Here is a 17,017-nt window from a genome sequence, read left to right as displayed (position 1 = left end):
AAATATTTGCCCGAAATTTTACCCGTATCTCAAATTGCTCGTAGGTCGGGGCACTCGTATGTCGAGGTATTACTGTATTAACAATAGTCATTTTTACCAGCAGGAATCCCTTAAACCTCCAAAAATGATTCAAAAATCCTATTTTTCACACTGACTTAGCTAATGTCACCAAAAGTTGATGTCTGCGGACCAATCAACAACTTCCGGCAAAAATAAGTACTTTTTTAATGGCATAATTTTATGACTTTTCTCCAAATATGACTTCAATTTACAATCTTCTAATATTCTGCAAAAAAATATTGTACTCACACAAGCTTTAAAAGTTAATGCCCTGGAAAGCAAACAACTTCCGCTTCAAAAATAAGCAACAAAAATGACTCCTTTACCGTTTAAATCTTGTAATAATAGTAGAATCTATAATTTAACGTTCATCCTATTTTGATTTTAACCTTGTAATAGTTCAATTTTAAATCCCTCCGGAATCTGTTGTTCTTCACAACTTCCTTGGTTCCACAACTCCCGTTCAATTTGGTATTGCAACTCGTCACACGATAACATCAACGAGTCTCGACTACCGTTTCCCGTCGAGCGCCCTCTGGTCGATGCCGTTGGAATTATTTGTGACGGGATTCAAACATTAGGGTCTGCAAAAACATGGCGACGGATGGACTTTCAAAGAAACCGTCGTTAGAAACCCCGACGGCGGCTCGAAAACCTCCGAAAACCGTGGATGTTCCTTTAATGGAGTCCCGTGCGAGTTCACGTCAAGTTCACGCTTGTTTTAAAGAGTAAAAGCAAAGGAGCGCTGGGGTCTCAGCGTGAGGCGCTGGCTTACCTCATCGCCGCTGCCTGGGCTTTTCGTTCAAGGAGGCAACGCGGCGGCGGCGGGTCAGGCCGTCGTCTGCTTCCAATTTGGTGCCGGAGAGCGGCTCGCGGCGGGCATTAAAGCTAAGCTGCGGCTAATAAGCTCGTGAAACCAAAGAAAGGCTCCCATTGCACCATAAACCTGCCCCCAATTTTACGGCCGACCGCTGGATACCGGCTCCCAAAAATGGCTTTGCGTGTTCTTCCCGGGCTCGTGCAGGTTTTTTCCGGGTGCTCGTGCTTGCCTAGATGGTTAAGCGCTGGAAATTGTCCTAAGAATTGGGTGTGATTGGTGTCATTGTACCTTGCAATCGGCTGACTACTTCCCAAAGTTGGCTGGGATGGGCTCCAGCACCCCCGAGACCGATGTGAGTATAAGCGGAACGGAAGGTAAATGAATGAATAAAAAAATCTACCGTATTTTCTCGCATATTAGCTGCCCCGCGTATAAGCTGTACCCTTAAAGACGCCTTAAAATGGTTGATTTTTACAATTTCTCGCATATAAGCCCTGATTCACAATTTTCAGATTTATATTCATGGATTTAATAGCGTTTTTCGGGGCGACAAATACGGCATATATACGAGAAAATACCGTTCATTATCGCTTATCCTGACAAGGGTCGCGGGGGGTGCTGGAGCCCATCACCGCCAACTCCAGGCACCGCTCTCCACGTTCGGACCGTGACCAAATTCCTCCTCCTGATCCGGGACAACTGAAACAGAATGCTTAAAACCCGGCGAGGTCGCCAAATGCTGAGCCAGCAAGTGGACGCGTTAAATTATAAGCTAGCGGAGGTTAGCTCGGCTCGGGAATAGAACGCTTGCCTCGCACTGCAATGGCCCAGTTGCGGAATACTAATTAAGGTTTTTCCCCTTCAAGGAGAATTATATCGTCTGTGACTGGTCTATGGATACACGCATTCACTGAAACTAGTCAAATGCCCCATTTTGCTACTTTTATTCAACGGTCAACCGCTTTGGCGTCTAGACCGACCCAGTCGTTGCCGTAGCAACCAATTTTTGGAAGGCTCGGTCGGTCGGGAAGCATCCGCACGTTAAGGCCGAAGCCCGGGGTTGAACCCAACTGTTTAGCATACATGCTAACCAATGCTAACCAGTCCACCGATACATTTTTGTGCAATTGGAGTTAAAACGAAGGCTACGTGATTGCAATTGGAGTCCTCCAATCTAATTTTAACAGCGACCATATTTTTTCGCATATATGTCGTATTTGTAACAAAAAAATGATGACTGAATCGAGGGTACGGCTTATATGTGCACAAATTAGATGTGTAAACTGCAATGTGACAAGAAACGCCATTACGGAAGACAATGCGGCCGATATAATTCAAAATAGAGAAAAGATAAACAGATAAAACGGTAAACTAAGTTAATTTTGTCGTCTATGAAAGAAATTCAAGAAAAAAATAAACCACATTTTGCATATTACGTGGAAAAACTCAAAAATACCACTTGACTTTTATGGTTTTTCCTAAGATTTTCCCTTCAAAGTAACACATTTGCACCCCCTATTAAAACCATGAATATGGAGGTGGAAATTGGGAATCAGGGGGCGGCTTATACGAGAGAAATTGTCAAATTCAAAAGTTTTAAGGCAATTTCAAGGGTACGGCTTATACGTGGAGGTGGCTAATATGCAAGAAAATACAGTAATATATATTTAGTTCGTAATTCCCAACCCGTTTTCTTAAGAATTTCCCTTCGAGGTAACACATTTGTACTCCCTATTAAAACCATGAATATGGAGGTGAAAACTGGGATTCAGGGGGCGGCTTATACGAGAGAAATTGACAAATTCAACCATTTTAAGGCCATTTTAAGGGTGTGGCTTATACGCGGTGGCTCCTAATATGCGAGAAAATACGGTAGTGTTTTACCCTGTTTTTGTGCGGGTGTTTAAATGGCATCTGCATCGTCCAACGCAGATTGACGTCACGGAACGTTAAAACGCATCTGGTCAGACTGCTTGTCCATATCGGATATGAAAGTACCTCAAGTATGTGGTTTCAGTCTGCCTCGTAAAAATCGGATTTATGCGCTCTGTTCAGACTGAAAGAGGAGCTCCCCAGTCGCAATCTGGATGGGCAAAAGACGCCAGTCCAACAAGGTTTTTGGTGAAACTGTATCTCCTGAGTCAGACACGCAATGTCGTCAACATCGAGGACGAAAAAACTAGTTTTTTGGAAAACCAACATGCAAAAATTCAGCTATTCAGCATCATCTCAGGGTTTGAAGTGGTCGTTTTAGGGTCATTTTGAGTTTCCGTCATCGCCAATTGCCATCGAGACTAACGGGACGGTTCGAGACCGATGGATAACGCTAAACCAAGAGACGTTTTAAGTGTCGGTTGTGAGCAAAGTCGTACTCTCCTGCGCCTTTGGAATGTTTCGGTCTCTCCGGAAAATATTTATCAATCCGTAGTCCGCCAAGGGGCTGGCGAGTTCCCCATTAATGCCGAGGCACAACGCCGGGGTCCCGCGGGACCCGGGATCGCTTGTAAAGTTAATGCGAGAGGACAGCGGCGCAAATGTTTTCTTAGCTTTGAATGAACGCAGCCACGCAGGTGCACAGCGGCCGACATGTGCTTTTGTCCACGTCCAACTTTCGCTCCAAGGGCGAGTGAGCTGCCTGCTCAAGTTACCTCCATTTTAATTTAATTACAGTAATACCTCGACATATGAGCAATTTGAGATACGAGTAAAATTTCGGGCAAATATTTATCTTTAGATACGAGACAAATTTTGATACAGACGCTCCCCTACTTAGGAACATTCGAGTTACGAACAACGGTACATACGAACATGTCTGCAAATTGCGTTTATGGCGAAAAATGTTGGTAAGTTGGATTTTGTATTGCGCGCCTTTTTCCGAGTAGTGCTTCTTTCCGCCGCTAAGAGACAGAGTCCACTCAAGAAAAATCACATCTTAATCCGATTGGTTTAATGCATGAATTCGTACGAAAACAAAATACGGAAATTCTACACTGGAGCATTTGAGTCAAAAAATAAACCGACCTCCAAGTGTAGGCTATGTTAGCTTCTCACGCTAACCGGCTCCCGTTTGCCCGTCAGGCGTGAAGCGATCTGGCTTGCGCGCCGGTGTGGCTTTCCTTCTGTGTTCTTAGCGGCGGCGGAGGAGGAGGGCCGGCATTGTGAGTACGTGCGTGCGTGCGCTTTGCTGGAGTTGAGTCCAGCCAGTGATTGGGTAGCAGCATCTGCTCCCTCTTAACGCCAACCACACTGGTTGTTATTGTTCCCTGCAGGTCGGGGGGTTGGAAACAAAGACGTTTCAATGACGATCATCGTTTTACGACCATTGCGGATCAATGACGTGAATCAAATCCAAAGAATTCTTCTTCTTAACAAGCTAGCAAGGATGCTAATGGAGAACAATTCATCTGCTCGCCGTACGTTCCCAATTCCAATTCCACGTCATTGTGCTTTTATTGAACAGTGAGATGATAGCTGTTTTTATTTGAGCATTTATTCAGTCATTTCAGGCACTTTTTAACTGGTTTACGTTACAAATTAACCTAACAAATGCTTGAAAATGATTGGAATGAGCAGAATGGACTGAATTGCACCCCTCTTCCTATTGGTCATCCACATTTTGCCATTAATATGATGCTTTTACAGTAATCGTTGTTAATGTAGAGCACATGTGTCAAAGTGGCGGCCTGGGGGCCAAATCTGGCCCGCCGCATCATTTTGTGTGGCCCGGGAAAGTCAATGATGAGTGCAGACTTTCAGTTTTAGGATCAAATTAAAATGAAGAGTATAGATGTATATTCAATTTCCTGATTTTCCCCCTTTTAAATCAATCACTGTCATTTTTTAATCATTTTTTTCTGTTTTTAGTTCAAAAATCATTTTGTAAAATCTAAAAATATATATAAAAAAGCTAAAATAAACATTGTTTTACATCTATAAAAAAACGGAATATTCAGGGATTTTAATCCAATTCTTTTAATCCATTTATTTAAAAAATCTAAATTTTATATCTAAAATGGTCCGGCCCACATGAAATCGAGATGACGTTAACGCGGCCCGCGAACCGACCCGAGTCTGACACCCTTGGCACCCTTGGTCTGCATCAGGCCTACTTGATTTCACGTGGGCCGGACCATTTTAGATATAATATTTAGATTTTTTTTATAAATTGATTAAAATAACTGGATTAAAAGCCCTGAATATTCAGTTTTTTTAATAGATTTAAAACAATGTTTATTTTAGCTTTTTTAAATATATTTTTAGATATTACAAAATGATTTTTGAACTATAAACACAGAAAAAATGGATAAAAAAAATTACAATTATTGATTTAAAAGGGGGAAAAACAGGAAATGTAATATACATCTTTACTCTTCATTTTAATTTGATCCTAAAACTGAAAGTCGGCACTCATCATTTACTTTCCCGGGCCACACAAAATGATGTGGTGGGCCAGATTTGGCCCCCGGGCCGCCACTTTGACACATGTGATGTAGACCAAACATGGCCGTGAAAATTGAAAAATCACCAATTAGGGTCACCCATATTATAACTTTTTTTCGTGTTGAGTCCTAGTAGCAAGAGTGGCTTTTTTGCGTGGATTTTCACATTTTTATGAACTTTGAAAAACAATTATTCATTTATTGATAGCGGGAAAAATCGCAAAGTGGTGAATTCGCGATAAGTGAAGACACAACAATCGAGGCATTGCTGCAAACAAAGGTATTTCCTATTTTTGTTAAATCTAGCTTTCAGGCGAGCGGAAAGAAAAAAGTAAGCCAAGCCTTGGATTTAACATCTCGTTGGCTGGCCCCGCTTTTGGCAGCCATCAAATGTTTCCTGTAGTTTCAGACATTATTTTCAATAAAAATAGCAGAACATTAGGGATTCAAATGCAGTTTTTCAGCCAGGGATTGGATTTTTAGGACAAGGTCAGGCTTTGGGGTTTGGATTTCAAAACTTGGCTTTCAAGGAATCCTTTGCAATTTGTTAGCGGCGCAACGAGCCGGGTTGTCATGTTCTTGCTTCGCCGCCACCGCGTCCAAGACCAACAGGGTCCTGGCTAGCGGCTAGCTGCTAACTGCCCGCCTGTCGTCTGGCTGAACTCGGAGCCGCTAACTGCCGCTCGACCCCGGTGGGATTTTTAGCGGCTCGGCGACACGTTGGCGTGGAGCTGGCCCGCGTTCCCGTGCGGAATGCGCCCGACGCTCTTTGGACCCCCGTGTCCGAAAACAATGTTTGGACACGCCGCCCTCCCCGCTGGGATTTTTTTTCGCTGACTCCTGCGAGGTCGGGAGTTCGCGCACCTTGCCGCCGGCAAACTGACACCTGCTTGAACTTGAACTAGGGTTAGCGGCCGTCTTTAATGGGGGTGCTCAGAAAGGCTTTGGGGGGGTTCCAACGGCGACAGTGGGTTAGTTTCAAGGTAAGAAAGGATTTTGTTGAACCATTTGGTGGTTGGTTGGGTTGGTTGGTTGGTTGGTTGATTGGTTTCGTTGGTTAGTTTTGTTGGTTGGGTGGTTGTTTGGTTGGTTGGTTTTGTTGGTTGGGTGGTTATTTGGTTGCTTGGTTTTGTTGGTTCTTTGGGTGTATTGGTTGGGTTGGTTAGTTTCATTGGTTGGTTTCGTTGGGTTGGTTAGTTTCATTGGTTGGTTTCGTTGGGTTGGTTAGTTTCGTTGGTTGGTTTGTTTTGTTGGTTAGTTTCGTTGGTTGGTTTGTTTTGTTGGTTTCGTTGGTTGTTTGGGTGTGTTGGTTGGTTTTGTTGGTTGGGTTGGTTGGTTGATTGGTTTCGTTGGTTAGTTTTGTTGGTTGGGTGGTTGTTTGGTTGGTTTCGTTGGTTGTTTGGTTGGTTTTGTTGGTTGGGTTGGTTCTTTGGGTGTATTGGTTGGGTTGGTTCGTTTCATTGGTTGGTTTCGTTGATTGGTTTCGTTGGTTGGTTTGTTTTGTTGGTTTCATTGGTTGTTTGGGTGTGTTGGTTGGTTTCGTTGGTTGGTTTCGTTGGTTGGTTTCGTTGGTTGGTTTCGTTGGTTGGGTTGGTTCTTTGGGTGTATTGGTTGGGTTGGTTAGTTTCATTTGGTTGGTTTCGTTGGTTGGTTTCGTTGGTTGGTTTGTTTTGTTGGTTTCGTTGGTTGTTTGGTTAGTTTTGTAGGTTGTTTGGGTTGGTTGGGTTTGTTGGTTGGTTTCTTGGTTGTTTAGTTTCGTTGGTTGGTTGGTTGGCTGCTTGGTTTGGTTGGTTGATTAGTTGGATTTGTTGATTGATTGTTTTGGTTTGTTGGTTAGTCGGTGGGTCAGTCGGCCAGGCGGGATAGATTGGGTTAAGGGTCCCACATATATAACTAAACAAACATGTTTTCCTACATTCCTTGACTTATTTATTTATATTTCATTTTTAAACCTTGGTTTCTTCATTTTCAGTTTTTGGCCAAGATAATTAAACCTAGCGATGTCACCACTTTGATCAGATTTGTGCAGTTTTTCCCACAACAACTTGACCTTTGTCAACTCTTCCTTCCTAGTTACTACAATTGGAGCACCCAAGTTTCCGCTTCCACCTGCAGCGTAAACTACGAAATCCTCTACCAGCACACCGGCGGGCTTCTTTTCAAGAGGAAGATGGATGGCGACATCCTCAACGTGGATCCCCAGGTCAGCCACCATGTTAACCCGTGCCTAACATGTACTATCCGGTACACGCTTGACCGCCTTAGACGGCAAACTTGACGGAGTAGCCACGGTATCTATTTGGTCAATTAAATGACACTTGGTCAATCTTATCTGATGTTATCAAGCGGCGGCTACAAGATTAGCATGCGTCTTATGTGTTGCAGTGCCATCCCGGCCAGAACGCCAAGAGAAACGTGGTACAATCCGCCGTTTACGCGCATGTTGTTATCCTGGACCACCACATCACAAGTTCCTGACAACACACACAGACACACACGGGGGCTTTAATTGGACGGGAGGGAACAAAGGCGGACAAATCACACTTGCCATCTGGGCGGAGGCGCACCAGCGTTCCCTTTTTAACTGGCTTATCAAGTTGATCGTCAACAGTGTTGCTTCCACAATGTGTGATGTTATAATGGGCCCTGGCTGGCCTTTCATCTCTTGGCCCATTTTAGCTGCATTTATCTATTTTGGTCACTATCTCCACTCGACCCCGTGCGGTTCAACTGTGTGTTTAGAAGCCAGTCATCAAAGTTCCAACGTGATGCCCGGCTCACACGCTATGATGAAAAATGGTTTCCCAGACATTTTTGCTCTCATCTCTCTTGCTAGCATCAGCGAGTCGGATTTGGTAGGAAATCTGTCCTTCTTGGAGAAAAAAATACAGTAATCCCTCGATTATCGCGGTTAATGTAGACTGGACATGGCCGCGATAAATGAAAAACCGCAAAGTAGGGTCACCCCTATTTTTTAAAAAATATATATATATATAATTATTATGTTTTAACTTTAGGGCTGAGTTTTAGTAGCAAGCGGAGGACAGGGGAGGGGCTCAGTCTGCTTTTATGTCCACGGCACCCCCAGGCCTGATAGAAGAAGACTCTTTAATGAGCTTAAAACATTCCGCATGTTGCTAGCTAGCATGGCAAAGCACATCTTAAGACCGCTAGCATTTAGCAGTCATGTCGATACTCGACATTTTTAGCATCTCATTGTTGTGCTAATTTGCTTAAGTCACTGTCTCCGCTAGCTTCCTCAATTTTGTTCTCGTTTCCATTAATGTAGTCAAAACATAACTGTGCATTAGCCTTATTTTTTAGGCTTTTTTAACTTTTCTTAGTGATGTTTTTGATGCGTTTGGAGCTATCTTGACAAATTAAATGGCGGCGGTCTAACTTGGCTAACAAGCATCAGCAGGTCGTTAGCGCGTCTTGTAAAGACTGAGCGGCACGCAGATGCGAAAGCTCATGATTGGACAATCAAGTCATTGACATGTTTTGGTTTTATGGCCTGTTTGGCACCACTTTGACAGAGTGGCGCTAATGACACGGACATGCTAGCTCATCTCTTTAGCTTTTTTCCTCTTTTCAGGGCAAAGAAGGCGGTGAACATTCATTAATTTAAGCTCATTTGGGCAAAAAAGTTGGCTTTTAAAATGTATTTGTTGACATTTTGAAGTATGAACTCATGAGCTGCCAGTGAGGGCGCGAGACGTCCAATCCGTTTTGACTGCGCTAGCCAATTGGATCCTCCGTTACATTTGAAGTGCTTTTATTGCAACATTTTTAGGCTTTTTTTTTTTGCAAAAACCGGGCGCTCTTCCACTCTTGTGCTTTGTAGTACATGTTTGACGGATGCTCTTGAGTTGCTCCAGCTGGACCCCCCTCACGCCCCCCTTCCCAAAACCCCTTCACCCCACCTCGTGAGGGTCTTAAACGCATTCAGTGTGCGGACGACGTCGCATGTTCATATTATTGCAATCAGATGTCGGAGGCGGAGAAACGGCCTCGTCGTTTCCTCCCCGGCGCCCCCCGAAAGAGAACGACGGCCGGGGGTTGGGGGGGGCTGTTCGTGGCATCCGGACGGGAGCGCGATGCTACAGGATGTGTGCGCTTAACGCCATTGAGGTGCGCTAAATGGGAGCCCGAGCCTTTAATGCGCACAATAAGCTGCTGTTTCCACACGCGTCGAAGAAGGGGGGCCGGCCGACTGGGGTGGGGGGTGTCTATCTGTTGACTTGGATGCAAAACTCACCCTGGGATTCTCCAAACTAGGGGGTGTGCTAATGACAGATTCAAAGATGCTTTGAACCTGTTGGTGTCAGTGTCTAGTCCTGCTTTCAATCGGAGTGTTTTTTTTTTTCTCCTAACCTGTCATTCCTCTTCTTTATAATGGGAGGGGGTGGCCATTTTTTTGCCCCCGCCTTCCCATTGTTGTCTGTGATGGCAATTTGGCAAACAGCCTGTGTCCCCCCGATGTAGTATATGTGACGTTATAAGGGTCTTGATTAGGCTCTATCTGGAAATGCATTTCCTTGTTTACCATGAGACTTAAGAACCCTTTTAAGATGATAGCGGGCCCTATTTTGGACACAAATCCAGCCACTGGATTGGACGTCTATTGACGTCAATGGCAGTGTAAGATTCAAAGGGAATGATTGTGCACTGTTGACATGTTTATGGGGGTTTGCAGCTTCAAAAGAACACACCCCCATCCCTCAAATTATTTTCTTACCCAAATGTGTGTGTAGGAAGAGATAGGAAAAGGGGGTGTGGCCACCATTTTTTTCCCGCATATAGAAGTGGGTGTACATCTTGGAAAGAGTGATGTCAATGGAATGAATTCAACTTAAAGTCCTGCTGTCGACATTTTTTTATGTATCTGCAACACATGATAAGCACTGTCCGAAGCACTTGTCCTCGCAAGGGGGTGCTGGAGCCTATCCCAGCCGACTTCGGGCATCAGGCAGGGGGACACCCTGAATCGGGGGCCAGCCAATCGCAGGGCACGAGGAGAAAAAGGACAACCAATCATAGCTAAGGGCAATTTAGACTGTTAGCCAGCTAGCTTAGCATGCATGTTTTTGGGGATGTGGCGAGGAAACTCGAGTACCCGAAGAAAACCCACGCAAGCCCAGAGAGAACATACAAAAACTCCACACAGTGAGGACCGGCCTGGGATCGAACCCTGGACCCCAGAACTGTGAGACAGCAACTCTAACCACTCAAGACACCTAACCAACCAACCAACTTTTTTTTAATGATATAAATGATTTAAATTCCTTTACACCTAAAATGGAATTCATATTACGTTTGTTTTACAAAAAAAATGACCAAGTGGCCAAAGTCCATCCTGTCAAAAAAAGTAGTCCCTGAAGTTGACAGAATCAGCTGCTTCTTTCCAGCGTGCGATTGTCTGGCTTACTCATTGCGCATGCGCGTGTGCGAGAGAGAGGGAGAGAGGGGGGAGAGAGAGAGAGGAATACTAGCCCCAGCTGGTCCCAGCAGCCTTATAATAGCGAGCTCCACATCCCGGAGTTTGAATGAAAGCTGAGCCCGGCGGACGACGGAGCGCTTCGCCTCACATCGCCGCGGAGCTTCCCCGGGAGTCACAGCCGAGCATCGCGCTCTCTTTTCGGATACATCGCTTAGACTGCGCCCCCCTCGCCATGGTCCCCCAGTCGGCTTCTGGCCAGGAAAGCGCTCGTTTCTAGAAAAGTCCTCCCTCCATCCAGCTCGTTCTTCGCAAGCGCCGCCACCGGGATGGCTCTTTGGCTTCTCCTCGGGCTCTCCGCCGCTGCGTGGACCTGCCAGGCGGGGGGTCGAGAACTGGACCGGGAGTGGGAGCGGGACCGGGAGCGCGAGCGGCTGGCTCAGGACACGGTGACGGAACACATGCACATGTTGTACGACAAGTACAACAAGGCGGGCTTCCCTTTCAAGGATGGCAACACGGTGCGAAGCTTCAAGGCGTATTGGGGTACGTAAAACCGAATCCTTACAAAAAACCGGATCGTGCTAAGTGACTTTTAAGCTTGTCAAAAAAAACCAACAACTATTAAATCCTTTAAATTGGACGCTGGAATATGCCGTCTTCGGCACAATTTTGACCAGCTAAGTCGTGCCAATGCATTTTCTGTTCAAAAGAAATAGTTTATGTTCATGCAATTCCCGTTTTAATGGATTTGGTCTTTATTTACGGCGTCAACTTTCTATTTTGTCCATCGTAACAGTGCAATGTGTTTGTTGGTGTTTGGCGCCCCCTGTTGGACTTTACGAGACGTGCATGTGAGACCTTTATTAGGTACACCTACTCATTTAGATAACCATAGGTAAATAAAAAGATTGGCATGTTTATAGAATGAACAGTTTGTCTTAAAAAATCTGGTTTCTCACTTAACAGAAAGAAAACATGATTTAAATTGCCATATTTTTTATTCGTGCTTCTATTGTATATATGTATATTCATCTTTAATCTCAAATTTTGAGTTTTTGAAAAGACTATTTAACCAGGAGTGAGCAAACCTGGTCCTCGGAGGCCGCTTTGGGTGCAGGTTTTTGAACAAAACCGATTGAAACAAGAAGCACCTGACTACAATCCACTGATTGTTATTGTAGGACACCAGATTGGTCAAAAAGTTTTCTCTTACACCAGGGGTAGGGAACCTATGGCTCGGGAGCCACATATGGCTCTTTTGATGGGTGCATATGGCTCTCTGCTAACCTGTGAGGTAAACTATGGAAACTGCTGGTGAGAAAGCGCAGGAATAGGATCTTTACGTTGGTAATATGGCGTTAACACTACCTACAGTGCCTTTATAATCATATTTTTTTTTCATTACACTCTTCTGCATGGATATTCTCATTGATACTCATTGATTAGCAACAACGGAACAATGTCCTCAAAAGAATTCAGAGACTTTTTGTACTTTAAAAGTGGTGAAGTGACTAAAAAAAGGGCACACATTTTCATGTATGTCGACTTTTAAATTCGGAGCATGGCCTCAAGGATCAACATTTAAAAAGATATGAATTGTTTATGGTTCTCTCCATCAAAATGTCTTACATATTGAAACGAAAAACTGTTGTGACTCAAACACACTGTATGTAGTGTTGGGCGCATTTTTTTTTGGACCAAAATTGACGGTTCTGGCCTCTACTTTCAGGCGTGATCAACCAGAAAGAACTTCAAATCTTCAACCTGACGTCCCTCACCAAATCCGAGGACGTCCTCTCCGCCACGCTTCACTACTACATCGGGGACCTCCGCAACGCCAGCCGACCTTGCGGCGGGCGGCGAGGCTGCCGGCGCGGCCACGTCCACGCCGTGGTCTGGAGCTTCGCCCCCGAGGCCGAGCGGACGCGGACCCTGGGCCAATTCCGCGTCAACGTATCCACGCACTCCCGGGACTTCATCTCCTGGCAGTGGAAGGACATCACCCGGGCGGTCAACCAGGCCAAGGCGCACGGCCAGCTCCTCATCGGCATGGAGGTGGCCTCGCGGGGGTCCCGCCCCTGGAAGGAACTCCTGGCCGACCGCTCCCCGTACGTGCTGGTCTACGCCAACGACTCGGCCATCTCGGAGCCCGAGAGCGTGGTGGCCGCCCTGAGGGGGCGTCGGAACGCCAGCGAGCCGCGGACCGGCTCCTCCCCCGGGCCCAGGTCCAGACGCTCCCCCCACGTCCCGCTGCCGCTGCAGAACAACGAGCTGCCCGGGCCCGAGTACCCCTACGAGGCGATGGCGGCGGCGGCGGCGCCCGCTTGGGACGAGTCGGGCCCCCTGGAGGGCTTCCGGGGCGAGCGGGCTCGCCGGCCCCCGCGCAAGAAGAGCCGCAAGAACCCCCTGCTGCAGTTTGACGAGCGCACCATCAAGAAGGCCCGCAAGAAGCAGTGGAACCCGCCGCGGAACTGCGCGCGCCGCTACCTCAAAGTGGACTTTGCCGACATCGGCTGGAGCGAGTGGATTATTTCGCCCAAGTCTTTCGACGCCTACTACTGCTCCGGATCCTGCCAGTTTCCCATGCCTAAGGTGAGTCTTTTCCGTTTTTTTTTCGCGTTTCCCCAAATAACCGCTAGAGGTCGACAAATATACCTAAATAGGCATCGCAAGAGAACTAGAATAATCGTAATTGAAAAACAAAGGATTCAAATGGTAAAACATGGCAAAAATGTGAAGAAAAAAATAATCTAAATGAAGGCTTTGAAAATGACTAGCTACTAAAAATAAGTAGGTAAAATATAGCAAATTATTGAACATGTTTTTTTTACATTAGGAAAATCAAATGCATTTTGGGAAATGATCATAAAAGAAAGAAGGAAAATAAGTAGATAAAATTTAGCAAATTATTGAACACGTTTTTTACATTATGAAAATCAAATACATTTTGGGAAATGATCATAAAAGAAAGAAGGAAATTGTACATTTTTCCTTTTTTATTTCTCTTTTATTTGAATTGTTAGCATTTTTAATTTTGATTATATTTCCCCTTTTATCATTACAATTTCTATCTACTTATACCAAAGCTTTTGGATGAAATATCTGCTGCCATCCTCCCACCTAAAATGGATTGGACCTCTACTCATGACTAATTTTAATTCCCAGCAAAAGGATGATTGTACATTACACGATTGGACGTCAGTGGCACTGAAAGAGTTTTTTAATGTGCTTTAAATGCCACAACACCTCAATTGAGCAATCTACACACACACACAAAAGGTCCCTGAACGCATCGTGTAACGTTTCTATCAAATTTGCTTTAAAGAATGCAAAGTTGCTTCCGATCTGATAAGACGGCAAACATTTGAAACGCGGCACCGGAATTCCTTCCCTGCCGAGCTTTGTAGTAATTAACTGATTATTTCCCTCTTCGCTTGAGGCGTGGTGCCCCTCCTCGCCTGATGGGGTTGCTGTTCAACAAGGCTGGACACGCCCCTTTTCAAACTAAAAGAACTATTGATCCTGCCTAAATCTTGATTTTTTTTATTAAAAAAAATATTACTTAATTTTGATAGAAACTCACAATATGGCAATGAGACAATTATTCACACGTTAGTCATTAAATCATTCCATTAACTGATCAAAATATCCAACTTTCATTAAAAACAAGCTATTTTCAACCTTCTGCTGTGAATTGAAATGAGTGAGATTTATTGCCATCCCTCCCTCTACAAACATATTGGACGCCTATGACAGCCAATGAGGTTATTTTGGGCCATTTCATGGCATTTCCTCTTTATTGTTGGTCATTTTCAGGTGATTTGGGGACATTTTGGGGTCTCCCTCCTGTTGAGGTCACTTATTTATTTGGGGTTATTTTGGCCTGCGATGCTCTCTAATTAGCATTTCCCATCATGCCACTTTTTTGGGTTTCCTTTGGACCAAAGGGGGCAGCTGTGGATACACCCTCAGGCTGTATTTTCATTAGTGTCAGAGGTCTTACAAGGTGGGTGTCCTAGAACGAAGACCTGTAGCCACTAGTTTGGACGCTTCCGTCCGTCACAGCTGCACTGTTTGGTCCGGACTTAACCTGGTTTACTAAATAAATACTAAATAGCCAACTGAGTCGGTCCGAGACCAAAAGAATACCAAAAAGAGTCAACTATGTGTTCTCTCTTTGTGAATATATTACAAAATATGTTTTTTAAAAATCCATTATACGATATATAGCGATTATTATGTCACACGGGTCTCGTATCGATTCAAAATTGGTCTGAACCGATCATTACGCCTGTGTTTTTGATGGGGGGGAAACTGAAGGTTACCCTTGTGGCGTGTAGTACTCATGCCTGACCGCAGAGGGCGCTGTTTCCCATTTAAAATCCCACAATTGACCACTTACACATTCTTTTATGTTTATTTTCCTCATATTTAGAATCCTTCGTTTGGACTAAAGCTGGTTTGAAATTAAAAAAGAAAGAAAATGATACAATGAAGGCCATGTGTTGTTCAAACATAAATAATTTATTTTAGTGTCCGTTTTGATACGTTTTGTTTTTCAAAAATGACATACAAACATCACAATCGTGGTTCTCAAATGTAGTATGGGGATGAATCGTGATCACGAATTAGATATGAGGCAATATAAATTCACACAAATGATATTTAAAGTAAGAGGAAAGGAGTGAAATGAAGGCATGAACTTCCTGTGGCTAACGTGTGTACGTTGGGGGTGCTTTCAGGCTCTGAAGCCTTCCAACCACGCCACCATCCAGAGCATCGTGCGGGCGGTGGGCGTGGTGCCGGGCATCCCCGAGCCGTGCTGCGTCCCGGAGAAAATGTCCTCCCTCAGCATCCTCTTCTTCGACGAGGACAAAAACGTGGTGCTCAAGGTGTACCCCAACATGACCGTGGATTCGTGCGCGTGCCGATAAACTCGTCCGCAAAAGACGTTTCTCAAATTATTATTATTTTTTTCTTCGTTCGCCCCGCTCGCCCAATCAAAAATCGATTGGAAAACCAATGAATTAAATGAAAAGTTAAAAAAAAAATCCGAATTCGTGCATGAAAAGGTCAACCATGAAAACACACTTCCTGTGGCTTCCAAAATAAAAGGTATTTTTTTCTTAAACATGCTTTCCCTTAACCTTTTATAGCGCAAAAAAACTATTTTTGTTCATTTAAAAACCGAAACAAAAACCACCAAATAAAATCCACATCACAAGTTCCCAATTTCATTAATATTAGCAATATTATTAGTTTGAAATATTCTTTTTATATACGTTTTGGGGACCTCAGGCACTGTTAATTGGCAGTCAAAGGGTTAAATAAGCATCCTTTAAAGGGTTAAAAGCAGACCAAAAAAACACATCCTCAGGTTTTTATATTTTTTTGGGGTGAGATCCAAATCAAAACAAAGTATTTCTACTTACTAAATACTTTAATTGTACATTTTCCTGTATATACTGAACTGCAGCTAATTGTTAAAAAAAGTGCCTTTTGTTTCCAAATCTTTGGGAATATGTTTGTGATAAAAGTCTATTATTGTAGAATTTATTCTTTTAAAAATATATATATATTTCAAATCATTTTGATATTTGAGAGACATGTCAATAGAGGTTTTTCTTTTGTACCTTTTCTATATATTTTGTACTTCTAATTCTTAGCCATGCATGCCATAGAGACACTGTGGAGGTTTTTTTTAATTTTGTTTTTATTTTTATTTTTGGTGTAAATGTTAGCTGGAAAAGAACCAAAACGCTTGTACAAAAAGCTTCCGTAAGTATATTTGGATATGTCTTAAAACTATTTATTTGTGTCAATGTGAGGGTGGGGGGCGTGGTCTGGTCTGGGAAGTGAGAATGGCGTGGGCGTTTGACCTCTGACCCTCAGCACAGGCTCGCAACGCTTTCGGAGAAATGAATAAAACTATGCAAAAGTATTTTGTTTTCAATTTTGAATTTGTCTTAGAGGACATAGACATAGATGCCTATTACTTACAGTTAGCTGGGATAGGCTCCAGCACCCCCTGTGACGCTTGTGTCAACATAAGTGGTGTGAAATAATGATTGGGGTGATGAAGGGTTAGGGGTTAAGGTTCGGGGTTAGGTTTAGGTTTAGGCTGAGACTTAGTCTTAGGTTTAGGCTTAGGGGTTAGGGTCATTTTTTTTTTAAAGAAAAAGCCATACTATACATGGTCGTTTTTTTAAAAAAAAAAAGCCTTACTATACTATGTTGTTTTTTAAAAAAAAAACTAAC

General features: G+C 43.9%; 2 protein-coding genes across 2 annotated transcripts in view; both read left to right on the top strand.

Annotated features, from left to right (window-relative positions):
- Positions 1–8,274, top strand: part of cfap299 (cilia and flagella associated protein 299) — a 40,235-nt gene extending 31,961 nt beyond the window's left edge. The window contains exons 5-6 of the mRNA XM_077601220.1: positions 7,393–7,522; positions 7,705–8,274. Of these exons, the coding sequence (XP_077457346.1) occupies positions 7,393–7,522; positions 7,705–7,797 (223 nt within the window). The 3' untranslated portion in view covers positions 7,798–8,274. The remainder of the gene's footprint in view (positions 1–7,392; positions 7,523–7,704) is intronic.
- A 1,139-nt stretch (positions 8,275–9,413) lies between these two features.
- Positions 9,414–16,700, top strand: bmp3 (bone morphogenetic protein 3). The gene is made up of 3 exons (XM_077601219.1): positions 9,414–11,302; positions 12,489–13,351; positions 15,502–16,700. Exons 1-3 carry the CDS (start codon positions 11,086–11,088, stop codon positions 15,691–15,693), a joined length of 1,272 nt encoding a protein of 423 aa, XP_077457345.1. The 5' UTR covers positions 9,414–11,085; the 3' UTR covers positions 15,694–16,700.
- Positions 16,701–17,017: the final 317 nt, after the last annotated feature.

Source organism: Stigmatopora argus, chromosome 5 (assembly GCF_051989625.1).
Source record: "Stigmatopora argus isolate UIUO_Sarg chromosome 5, RoL_Sarg_1.0, whole genome shotgun sequence".
Taxonomy (NCBI): Eukaryota; Metazoa; Chordata; class Actinopteri; order Syngnathiformes; family Syngnathidae; genus Stigmatopora; species Stigmatopora argus.
Note: the sequence above shows the minus strand (reverse complement) of the source record. Positions and strands in the feature narration are given on the sequence as shown.

Bases quoted from the DNA above. Each gene is read 5' to 3' on its own strand.
- bmp3 (XM_077601219.1), top strand. From the start codon at position 11,086: ATGGCTCTTTGGCTTCTCCTCGGGCTCTCCGCCGCTGCGTGGACCTGC. The intron at 11,303-12,488 runs GTACGTAAAACC...CTCTACTTTCAG, and splicing joins AAGCTTCAAGGCGTATTGGG to GCGTGATCAACCAGAAAGAA. The intron at 13,352-15,501 runs GTGAGTCTTTTC...GGGTGCTTTCAG, and splicing joins GCCAGTTTCCCATGCCTAAG to GCTCTGAAGCCTTCCAACCA.